The 13,162-nt window shown below is 41.4% G+C and overlaps 1 protein-coding gene across 1 annotated transcript; it reads right to left on the minus strand.

The window, feature by feature from the left end:
- Positions 1-6,508: 6,508 nt before the first annotated feature.
- Positions 6,509-8,161, minus strand: LOC124622227 (piggyBac transposable element-derived protein 4-like). Its single transcript, XM_047147880.1, has one exon. It carries the CDS (start codon positions 8,159-8,161, stop codon positions 6,509-6,511), a length of 1,653 nt encoding a protein of 550 aa, XP_047003836.1.
- Between the last annotated feature and the right edge of the window lie 5,001 nt (positions 8,162-13,162).

The following is a 13,162-nucleotide window of genomic DNA, read 5'->3' on the forward strand; positions in this document are numbered from 1 at the left end:
ACAAATGGCACAATGCCGCCATAAGTGCAAGAATAGAGACTCCTCTTACGGTCGGTGCATTGAGCATTCCCTGTGAGACCAGTATTAGTTTCCGATAAACCACTCCAGGTTCAAAGTTTTCCCTGGACATACTCATTGACGATGAAACATTGAAATTACATCGGAATTAAATACAAAAGGAACAATGCCGCATTAACTGCAAGATGAATGAGACTTCTTAGAGTCTGTGCTTTGATCCTTTCCTGTGAGACCAGTATAAGTTTCCGATACACCACTGCAGGTTCAATGTATTCCTTAGACATACACATTGACGATGCAACACTGAAATTACATCGGAATTAAATACAAAAGGCACAATGCCGCCATAAGTGCAAGAATAGAGACTCTTCTTCCAGTCGGTGCTTTGAGCATTCCCTGCGAGACCAGTATTAGATTCCGATACACCACTGCAGGTACAATGTATTCCTTGGACTTCACATTGTTGATGAAACACAGAAATGGCATCGGAATTAAATACAAATGGCACAATGCCGCCTTAAGTACAAGAATAGAGAGTCTTCTTACAGTCGGTGCTTTGAGCATTCCCTGTGAGACCAGTATTAGTTTCCCATACACCACTGCAGGTTCAATGTATTCCTTGGACCTTCGCATTGACGATGAAATACAGAAATGGCATCGGAAATAAGTACAAAAGGTACAATGCCGCCTTAAGTACAAGAATAGAGACACTTCTTACAGTCGGTGGTTTGAGCATTCCCTGTGAGACCAGTATTAGCTTCCGATCCACCATTGCAGATTGCATGTATTCCTTGGACATACACATTGACGATGAAGTACTGAAATTGCATTGGAATTAAATACAAAAGGCACAATGCCGACATAAGTACAAGAATAGGGACTCCTCGTACAGTCGGTGGTTTGAGCATTCCCTGTGAGACCAGTATTAGTTTCCGATACACCACTGCAGGTCCAATGTATTCCTTGGACATACACATTGCCGATGCAACACAGAAATTACATCAGCATTAAATACAAAAGGCACAATGCCGCCTTAAGTGCAAGGAGCGTGAGACTTCTTAGACTCTGTGCTTTGATCCTTTCCTGTGAGACCAGTATTAGTTTCCGATACACCACTGCAGGTTCAATGAGTTCCTTGCACCTTCACATTGACGAAGAAACACAGAAATCGCAACGGAATTAAATACAAACGGCACAATGCCGCCTTAAGTAAAAGAATAGAGACTGTTCTTACAGTCGGTGCTTTGAGCATTGCCTGTGAGACCAGTATTAGTTTCCGATACACCAGTGCAGGTTCAATGTATTCCTTGGAAATTCACATTGTAAATGAAACGCAGAAATCGCATCGGAATTAAATACAAAAGGCTCAATACCGCCTTAAGTACAAGAATAGAGACTCTTCTTACAGTCGGTGCTTTGAGCATTCCCTGTGAGACCAGTATTAGCTTCCGATACACCACTGGAGGTTCAATGTATTCCTTTGACATTCACATTGACGATGAAACACTGAAATTACATTGGAATTAAACACAAAAGGCACAATGCCACCTTAAGTACAAGAATAGAGACTCTTCATATAGTCGGTGCTTTGAGGATTCCCTGTGAGACCAGTATTAGTTTCCGATACACGACTGCAGGTTCAATGTATTCCTTGGACCTTCACATTGACGATTAAACACAGAAATCGCACGGAATTAAATACAAAAGCCACAATGCCGCCTTAAGTACAAATATAGAGACTCTTCTTACAGTCGGTGCTTTGAGCATTCCCTGTGAGACCAGTATTAGTTTCCAATACATTAGTGCAGGTTCAGTGTACTCCTTGGACCTTCGCATTGACGATGAAACACAGAAATCGCATCGAAATGAAATACAAAAGGCACAATGCCGCCATAAGTACAAGAGTAGAGACCCTTCTTACAGACCGGGCTTTGAGCATTCCCTGTGAGACCAGTATTAGTTTCCGATACACCACTGCAATTTCAGTGTATTCCATGGACCTTTACATTGAGAATGAAGCACATAAATCGCATCGGAATTAAATACAAAAGGAACAATGCCTCCTTAAGAACAAGAATAGAGACTCTTCTTGCAGTCGGTGCTTCGAGCATTCCCTGTGTGACCAGTATTAGTTTCCGATACAGCATTGTTGGTTCAATGTATTCCTTGGATTTCACATTGACGATGAAACACAGAAATCGCATCGGAATTAAATACAAAAGGCACAATGCCGCGTTATGTACAAGAATAGAGACTCTTCTTACAGTCGGTGCTTTGAACATTCCCTGTGAGACCAGTATTAGTTTCCGATACACCACTGCAGGTTCAATGTGTTCCTCGGTCATACACATTGACGAGAAATACTGAAATCACATCGGAATTAAATACAAAAGGCACAATGCCGCCATAAGTGCAAGAAGAGTGAGACTTCTTAGAGTCTGTGCTTTGATCCTTTCCTGTGAGACCTGTATTAGTTTCCGATACACCACTGTAGGTTCAATGTGTTCCTTGCACCCTCTCATTGACGAAGAAACACAGAAATCGCATCGGAATTAAAAACAAAAGCACAATGCCGCCTTATGTACAAGAATAGAGACTGTTTTACAGTCGGTGCTTTGAGCATTGCTTGTGAGACCAGTACTAGTTTCCTATACACCACTGCAGGTACAATGTATTCCTTGGACCTTCACATTGTCGATGAAACGCAGAAATCGCATCGGAATAAAATACAAAAGGCACAATGCCGCCTTAAGTACAAGAATTGGGACTCTTCTTACAGTCGGTGCTTTGAGCATTCCCTGTGAGACCAGTATTAGTTTCCGACACACCACTGGAGGTTCAATGAATTCCTTGGACATTCACATTGACGATGAAACACTGAAATTACATCGGAATTAAATACAAAAGGCACAATGCCGCCTTATGTACAAGAATAGAGACTCTTCTTACAGTCGGTGCTTTGAACATTCCCTGTGAGACCAGTATTAGTTTCCGATACACCACTGCAGGTTCAATGTGTTCCTCGGTCATACACATTGACGAGAAATACTGAAATCACATCGGAATTAAATACAAAAGGCACAATGCCGCCATAAGTGCAAGAAGAGTGAGACTTCTTAGAGTCTGTGTTTGATCCTTTCCTGTGCGACCTGTATTATTTTTCGATACGCCACTGCAGGATCAATGTATTCCTTGAACCTTCAAATTGACGATGATACACAGAAATCGCATCGGAATTAAATACAAAACGCACAATGCCGCCTTAAGTACAAGAATAGAGACTCTTCTTACAGTCAATGCTTTGAGCATTCCCTGTGAGACCAGTATTAGTTTCCGATACACCACTGCAGGTTCAATCTTTTCCTTGGACCTTCACATTGACGATGAAACACAGAAATCACATCGGAATCAAATACAAAAGGCACAATGCCACCTTAAGTACAAGAATAGAGACTCTTCTTACAGTCGGTGCTTTGAGCATTCCCTGTGAGATCAGTATTAGTTTCCGCTACACCTCTGTAGGTTCGGTTTATACCTTGGACCTTCACATTGACGATGAAACACAGAAATGGCAACGGAATTAAATACAAAAGGTACAATGCCGCCTTAAGTACAAGATTAGAGACTCTTCTTACAGTCCGTGATTGAGCATTCCCTGTGAGACCAGTATTAGTTTCCGATACGCCAATGCAGGTTCAATGTATTCCTTGGACCTTCAAATTGGCGATGATACACAGAAATCGCATCGGAATTAAATACAAAAGGCACAATGCCGCCTTAAGTACAAGAATAGACACTCTTCTTACAGTCGGTGCTTTGAGCATTCCCTGTGAGACCAGTATTAGTTTCCGATACACCACTGCAGGTTCAATGTATTCCTTCGACCTTCACATTGACGATGAAACACAGAAATGGCATCGGAATTAAATACAAAAGACACAATGCCGCTTTAAGTACAAGAATAGAGACTCTTCTTACAGTCGGTGCTTTGAGCATTCCCTGTGAGACCAGTATTAGTTTCCGCTACACCTCTGCAGGTTCTGTTTATTCCTTGGACCTTCACATTGACGATGAAACACAGAAATGGCATCGGAATTAAATACGAAAGGAACAATGCCGCCTTAAGTACAAGAAAAGAGACTCTTCTCACAGTCGGTGCTTTGAGCATTCCCTGTGAGACCAGTATTAGTTTCCGATACTCCACTGCAGGTTCAATGTATTCCTTGGACCTTCACATTGACGATGAAACACAGAGATCGCATCGGAATTAAATCCAAAACGCACAATGCCGCCTTATGTACAAGAATACAGACTCTACTTACAGTCGGTGCTTTGAGCATTACCTGTGAGACCAGTATTAGTTTCCGATACACCACTGCAGGTTCAATCTATTCCTTGGACATACACATTAACGATGAAACACTGAAATTACATCGGAATTAAATACAAAAGGAACAATGCCGCCTTAAGTACAAGAATAGAGACTCTTCTTACCGTCGGTGCTTTGACCATTCCCTGTGAGACAAGTATTAGTTTCCGATTCACCACTGGAGGTTCAATGAATTCCTTGGACATTCACATTGACGATGAAACACTGAAATTACATCGGAATTAAATACAAAAGCCACAATGCCGCCTTAAGTACAAGAATAGAGACTCTTCTTACAGTCGGTGCTTTGAGCATTCCCTGTGAGACCAGTATTAGTTTCCGATACACCACTGCAGGTTCAATGTATTCCTTGGATCTTCACATTGACGATGAAACACAGAAATCGCATCGGAATTAAATACCAAAGGCACAATGCCGCCTTAAGTACAAGAATAGAGACTCTTCTTACAGTCGGTGCTTTGAGCATTCCCTGTGAGACCAGTATTAGTTTCCGCTACACCTCTGCAGGTTCAGTTTATTCCTTGGACCTTCACATTGACGATGAAACACAGAAATGGCATCGGAATTAAACACAAAAGGCACAACGCCGCCTTAAGTACAAGAATAGAGACTCTTCTTACAGTCGGTGCTTTGAGCATTCCCTGTGAGACCAGTATTAGTTTCCGCTACACCACTGCAGGTTCAGTTTATTCCTTGGACCTTCACATTGACGATGAAACACGGATATGGCATCGGAATTAAATACAAAAGGCACAATGCCGCCTTAAGTACAAGAATAGAGACTCTTCTTACAGTCGGTGCTTTGAGCATTCCCTGTGAGACCAGTATTAGTATCCGATACACCACTGCAGGTTCAATGTATTCCTTGGAACTTCACATTGACGATGAACACAGAACTCGCATCGGAATTAAATACAAAAGGCACAATGCCGCCGTAAGTACAAGAATATAGACTCTTCTTACAGTCGCTGCTTTGAGCATTCCCTGTGAGACCAGTATTAGTTTCCGATATACCTCTGCAGAATCAGTTTATTCCTTGGACCTTTACATTGACGATGAAACACAGAAATGGCATCGGAATTAAATACAAAAGGCACAATGTCGCCTTAAGTACAAGAATAAAGACTCTTCTTACAGTCGGTGCTTGGAGCATTCCCTGTGAGACCAGTATTAGTTTCCAATACACCACTGCAGGTTCAATGTATTCCTTGGGACTTCACATTGACGATGAAACACAGAAATCGCATCGGAATTAAATACAAAAGGCACAATGCCGCCATAAGTACAAGAATAGAGACTCCTCTTACAGTCGGTGCTTTGAGCATTCCCTGTGAGACCAGTATTAGTTTCCGCTACACCTCTGCAGGTTCAGTTTATTCCTTGGAAGTTCACATTGACGATGAAAAACAGAAATCGCATCGGAATTAAATACAAAAGTCACAATGCCGATTTAAGTACAAGTATAGAGACACTTCTTACAGTCGGTGCTTTGAGCATTCCCTGTTAGACCAGCATTAGTTTCCGCTACACCTCTGCAGGTTCTGTTTATTCCTTGGACCTTCACATTGACGATGAAACACAGAAATAGCATCGGAATTAAATACATAAGGCACAATGCCGTCTTAAGTACAAGAATAAAGACTCTTCTTACAGTCGGTGTTTTGAGCATTCCCTGTGAGACCAGTATTAGTTTCCTTTACACCACTGCAGGTTCAATGTATTCCTTGGAACTTCACATTGACGATGAAACACAGAAATCGCATCGGAATTAACACTCTCTGTACCAGGCCTATTTTATGCACCCGTCCCTAGAAACCGGGCAATTTTACCAATATTAAAAAAATTACTGCATCAAATCTACTGTTTGGATTGTGGCAAATTTGGTACCATCTTGAAGCTGCACATTTCTACTTTAATTCTGAGTGAAAGAAACTACTTTACAATGCACAGCTTTAAGGTACAGTTATAGAAATCACTTAGATGTTTTAAGAATTTAGAAAAAGTCATACGAATAAGGGAATACAATTGTGATTTATTTTTAACCAAAATTGTGGCACTACATTACATGTTTCTGATAGTATACAGTATTACATATAAATTTCACACAGAATCATATTGTTTTTTAGTGTGGAAAATTTTAAAGCAAGGTTCCAGGCAGAGTGCAACGCCACACTGTTCACATTCGTATCGTGTCTCTTTGCGAGAAGCCTTGCCACTCTGTTTCTTGCTCCTGGAACTGCACACGTGACACACACGAGCAGCATACTTCTTAGTAGTTGCAGGTATGTGCTGCAAAAAATGTCTCTTTGTTAGCCGACCTACAGTTCCTTCATTTCTTGGAATGAATTCAAGTGTGTCGTCTTCAACAAGCTGAACTGCAAGCACTGTTATAAAGTCTGTTATTGTAATTTTCTTCCTGTGCACTGCATTGTACAGCCAAAATGCATTTGATACTCCCATAAGCAGCAAATGGAAATATAATTTTCGCCACCATTTCACAGTTCTGTGCTGGAACGGATTGTACTGCAGGCGTTGGTCTCCAATATCCACTCCAATTTTATTGAGGTTGTAATCAAGTACCTGAAGTGGTTTCAATACTACAGACCCATTTCTCTTAGTATGCGTACCAAATGTTGCTTGATGCCTTGTAGACAATGTATACACATCTCTCTTATCTTTCCACTTCATTGCCAATACATTATCTTTACGCCGAAAAGACATTTCGCCCTTTTTCAGCTTAGCAGATACTAAATCTTTAGGCAATCCTTTCCTGGATTTGTTCACAGTACCAACAGCTCCAGTGCCTTTCTCTGCCAGTTGCTGAAATAGCTCTGGACTGGAATAAAATCGATCTAAATACACAGTGTGGCCTTTGTTCAGCAAGCTGCTGTCAGACAACAATCGCAAAATAACCGCAGACGAAGAATTGTCAACAATATGCTTACCAGCATAAACTTCAAAATTTACAACATAGCCACTACTGGCTTCAGCAACAGCATATACTTTCAGTCCATACTTATGAGGCTTATTTTGCATGTAAACACGGAAACTCACACGACCTCGAAATGGGCAAATTCCTTCATCAATTGTCACTTTTTCTGAGGGACGATATGCCTGGATACATCGCTCCTTCAAATTATTATAATATGGCAAAACTTTGTAAAGTGGATGAAATCCATCTTCGCCTGGTTTTTTCTGATTTGAATTGTCAACAAGATGCAAGCATGACAGTATCTGAGTGAAACGCAAACGGCTCATGACATGGGGACAAAAGTTACAACTAAGAACAGGATTAGTGCTCCAATGGTCCGCAATTTTTGGCTTTTTCGAAACACACATGTGGAAAATAATACCCAAGAAACGCCTCATCTCACTTATAGTCACTGGCTTCCACGAACTCAAAACTGAATGGGGCTTCAGATTATTTCCTCTTCTTTTCTTCTGTATTGTCTGTGATGCATACAAATTTGTCTGTCTCTTGAGTTCATTTACGTCACTGTCAGTAAGGAACACTTTACTGCAATCCAGTACAGAACTCGACTCATCAATATCCACTAGTATCTGCCTGGGTGTCGTGTTGACAGGCAGAGGTCGGTAGGTGTCAACTGCAGTCCACTCACTGTCTTTCGGATACGGCACAGCTGCTGGATTTGAAGCAACACCTTCAACATCATTCTCGTCTTCATCTGAAGACAAACTGTCATCAATCTCGTCTTCTAAAAAGAATATCACATTATGTGTAACTACATACATCGTTTACACATGTTCAACAGATATGTGCGTACTGCACAATTACGTGGAAAATTCGGAAATACGTACCTTCAAACACACCATTGCATTCAGAATCGTCTGAATCACTCTCTACATTATCCAGAGTGTCGCTATGATTGATCAAATCCGCAATTTCTGCGTCTGATAAACCGCGCCGAAACATGATGACAAACAACTGAATGATATACAGACTGAGAACGCAAAGATAAGTTTTAACATGAATTACAGCGCTGCCGTGACATCTATGGACGCATTTTGTTAATAAACATCTGAAAAACGTATAGCGCTGGCCAAACCCGTAGAAATAACGTTGCAGTGTTTTGAATGAAATTAAATGTAGCGGCCCGTAAATTTTACGGGCTTGGTGATTTTCGCGCGATCCCAGGCCCGTAAATTTTACGGGCTTGGCGCTTAGAGTGTTAAATACAAAAGGCACAATGCCCCCTTAAGTACAAGAATAGAGACTCTTCTTACAGTCGGTGCTTTGAGCATTCCCTGTGAGACCAGTATTAGTTTTCGCTACACCTCTGCAGGTTCAGTTTATTCCTTGGACCTTCACATTGACGATGAAACACAGAAATGGTTTCGGAATTAATTACAAAAGCCACAATGCCGCCTTAAGTACAAGAATAGAGACTCTTCTTACAGTCGGTGCTTTGAGCATTCCCTGTGATTCCAGTATTAGTTTCCGCTACACCTCTGCAGGTTCAGTTTATTCCTTGGACCTTCACATTGACGATGAAACACAGAAATGGCATCGGAATTAAATACAAAACCCACAATGCCGCCTTAAGTACAAGAATAGAGACACTTCTTATAGTCGGTGCTTTGAGCATTCCCTGTGAGACCAGTATTAGTTTCCGCTACACCTCTGCAGGTTCAGTTTATTCCTTGGACCTTCACATTGACGATGAAACACAGAAATGGCGTCGGAATTAAATACAAAAAGCACAATGCCGCCTTAAGTACAAGAATAGAGACTCTTCTTACAGTCGGTGCTTTGAGCATTCCCTGTGAGACCTGTATTAGTTTTCGATACACCACTGCAGGTTCATTGTATTCCTTGGACCTTCACATTCACGATGAAACACAGAAATCGCATCGGAATAAAATACAAAAGGCACAATGCCGCCTTAAGTGAAAGAATAGAGACTCTTCTTACAGTCGGTGCTTTGAGCATTCCCTGTGAGACCAGTATTAGTTTCCGCTACACCTCCGCAGGTTCAGTTTATTCCTTGGACCTTCGAATTGACGATGAAACACAGAAATGGCATCGGAATTAAATACAAAAGGCATAATGCCGCCTCAAGTACAAGAATAGAGACTCTTCTTACAGTCGGTGCTTTGAGCATTCCCTGTGAGACCAGTATTAGTTTCTGATACACCACTGCAGGTTCAATGTATTCCTTGGAACTTCACATTGACGATAAAACACAGAAATCGCATCGGAATCATATACAAAAGGCACAATGCCGCCTTAAGTACAAAATTAGAGACTCTTCTTACAGTCGGTGCTTTGAGCATTGCCTGTGAGACCAGTATTAGTTTCCGCTACACCTCTGTAGGTTCAGTTTATTCCTTGGACCTTCACATTGACGATGAAAGACAGAAATGGCATCGGAATTGAATACAAATTTCACAATGCCGCCTTAAGTACAAGAATAGAGACTCTTCTTACAGTCGGTGCTTTGAGCATTCCCTGTGAGACCAGTATTAGTTTCCTATACACCACTGCAGGTTCAATGTATTCCTTGGACCTTCACATTGACGATGAAACACATAAATCGCATCGGAATTAAATACAAAAGGCACAATGCCGCCTTAAGTACAAGAATAGAGACTCTTCTTACAGTCGGTGCTTTGAGCATTCCCTGTGAGATCAGTATTAGTTTTCGATACACCACTGCAGGTTCAATGTATTCCTTGGACCTTCCCATTCACGATGAAACACAGAAATCGCATCGGAATAAAATACAAAAGGCACAATGGCGCCTTAAGTAAAAGAATAGAGACTCTTCTTACAGTCGGTGCTTTGAGCATTCCCTGTGAGACCAGTATTAGTTTCCGCTACACCTCCGCAGGTTCAATGTATTCCTTGGACCTTCGAAGTGACGATGAAACACAGAAATGGCATCGGAATTAAATACAAAAGGCATAATGCCGCCTTAAGTACAAGAATAGAGACTCTTCTTACAGTCGGTGGTTTGAGCATTCCCTGTGTGACCAGTATTAGTTTCCTATACGCCACTGCAGGTTCAATGTATTCCTTGGACCTTCACATTGATGATGAAACACAGAAATCGCATCGGAATTAAATACAAAAGGCACAATGCCGCCTTAAGTACAAGATTAGAGACTCTTCTTACAGTCGGTGCTTTGAGCATTCCCTGTGAGACCAGTATTAGTTTCCGCTACACCTCTGCAGGTTCAATGTATTCCTTGGACCTTCACATTGAAGATGATACACAGAAATCGCATCGGAATTAAATACAAAATGCACAATGCCGCCTTAAGTACAAGAATAGAGACTATTCTTACAGTCGGTGCTTTGAGCATTCCCTGTGACACCAGTATTATTTTCCGATACACCACTGCAAGTTCAATGTATTCCTTGGAACTTCACATTGACGATGAAACACAGATATCGCATCGTAATCAAATACAAAAGGCACAATGCCGCTTTATGTACAAGACTAGACACTCTACTTACAGTCGGTGCTTTGAGCATTCCCTGTGAGACCAGTATTAGTTTCCGATACACCTCTGCAGGTTCAGTTTATTCCTTAGACCCTCACATTGACGATGAAACACAGAAATGGCATCGGAATTAAATACAAAAGGCACAATGCCGCCTTAAGTACAAGAATAGAGACTCTTCTTACAGTCGGTGCTTTGAGCATTCCCTGTGAGACCAGTATTAGTTTCGCTACACCTCTGCAGGTTCAGTTTATTCCTTGGACCTTCTCATTGACGATTAAACACAGAAATGGCATCGGAATTAAATACAAAAGGCACAATGCCGCCTTAAGTACAAGAATAGAGACTCTTCTTACAGACGGTGCTTTGAGCATTCCCTGTGAGACCAGTATTAGTTTCCGGTACACCACTGCCGGTTCAACGTATATCTTGGAACTTTACATTGACGATGAAAAACAGAAATCGCATCGGTATTAAATACAAAAGGCACAATGCCGCCTTAAGTACAAGAATAGAGACTCTTCTTACAGTCGGTGCTTTGAGCATTCCCTGTGAGACCAGTATTAGTTTCCGTTACACCTCTGCAGGTTCAGTTTATTCCTTGGACCTTCACATTGACGATGAAACACAGAAATGTCGTCGGAATTAAATACAAAACGCTCAATGCCGCCTTAAGTACAAGAATAGAGACTCTTCTTACAGTCGGTGCTTTGAGCATTCCCTGTGAGACCAGTATTAGTTTTCGATACACCACTGCAGGTTCAATGTATTCCTTGGACCTTCACATTCACGATGAAACACAGAAATCGCATCGGAATAAAATACAAAAGGCACAATGCCGCCTTAAGTAAAAGAATAGAGACTCTTCTTACAGTCGGTGCTTTGAGCATTCCCTGTGAGACCAGTATTAGTTTCCGCTACACCTCCGCAGGTTCAGTTTATTCCTTGGACCTTCGAATTGACGATGAAACACAGAAATGGCATCGGAATTAAATACAAAAGGCATAATGCCGCCTTAAGTACAAGAATAGAGACTCTTCTTACAGTCGGTGCTTTGAGCATTCCCTGTGAGACCAGTATTAGTTTCTGATACACCACTGCAGGTTCAATGTTTTCCTTGGAACTTCACATTGACGATAAAACACAGAAATCGCATCGGAATCATATACAAAAGGCTCAATGCCGCCTTAAGTACAAAAATAAAGACTCTTCTTACAGTCGGTGCTTTGAACATTCCCTGTGAGACCAGTATTAGTTTCCGCTACACCTCTGCAGGTTCAGTTTATTCCTTGGACTTTCACATTGACCATGAAACACAGAAATGGCATCGGAATTAAATACAAAAGGCACAATGCCGCCTTAAGTACAAGAATAGAGACTCTTCTTACAGTCGGTGCTTTGAGCATTCCCTGTGAGATGAGTATTAGTTTCCTATACACCACTGCAGGTTCAATGTATTCCTTGGACCTTCACAATGACGATGAAACACATAAATCGCATCGGAATTAAATACAAAAGGCACAATGCCGCCTTAAGTACAAGAATAGAGACTCTTCTTACAGTCGGTGCTTTGAGCATTCCCTGTGAGACCAGTATTAGTTTCCGCTACACCTCTGCAGGTTCAATGTATACCTTGGACCTTCACATTGAAGATGATACACAGAAATCGCATCGGAATTAAATACAAAAGGCACAATGCCGCCTTAAGTACAAGAATAGAGACTATTCTTACAGTCGGTGCTTTGAGCATTCCCTGTGAGACCAGTATTAGTTTCCGATACACCACTGCAGGTTCAATGTATTCCTTGGAACTTCACATTGACGATGAAACACAGAAATCGCAAAGTAATCAAATACAAAAGGCACAATGCCGCTTTAAGTACAAGAATAGACACTCTACTTACAGTCGGGGCTTTGAGCATTCCCTGTGAGACCAGTAGTAGTTTCCGATACACCTTTGCAAGTTCAGTTTATTCCTTGGGCCCTCACATTGACGATGAAACACAGAATTGGCATCGGAATTAAATACAAAAGGCACAATGCCTCCTTAAGTACAAGAATAGAGACTCTTCTTACAGTCGGTGCTTTGAGCATTCCCTGTGAGACCAGTATTAGTTTCCGCTACACCTCTGCAGGTTCAGTTTATTCCTTGGACCTTCTCATTGACGATTAAACACAGAAATGGCATCGGAATTAAATACAAAGGGCATAATGCCGCCTTAAGTACAAGAATAGAGACTCTTCTTACAGTCGGTGCTTTGAGCATTCCCTGTGAGACCAGTATTA

The sequence above is a fragment of the Schistocerca americana genome, chromosome 7 (genome assembly GCF_021461395.2).
Source record: "Schistocerca americana isolate TAMUIC-IGC-003095 chromosome 7, iqSchAmer2.1, whole genome shotgun sequence".
NCBI classification, from domain to species: domain Eukaryota; kingdom Metazoa; phylum Arthropoda; class Insecta; order Orthoptera; family Acrididae; genus Schistocerca; species Schistocerca americana.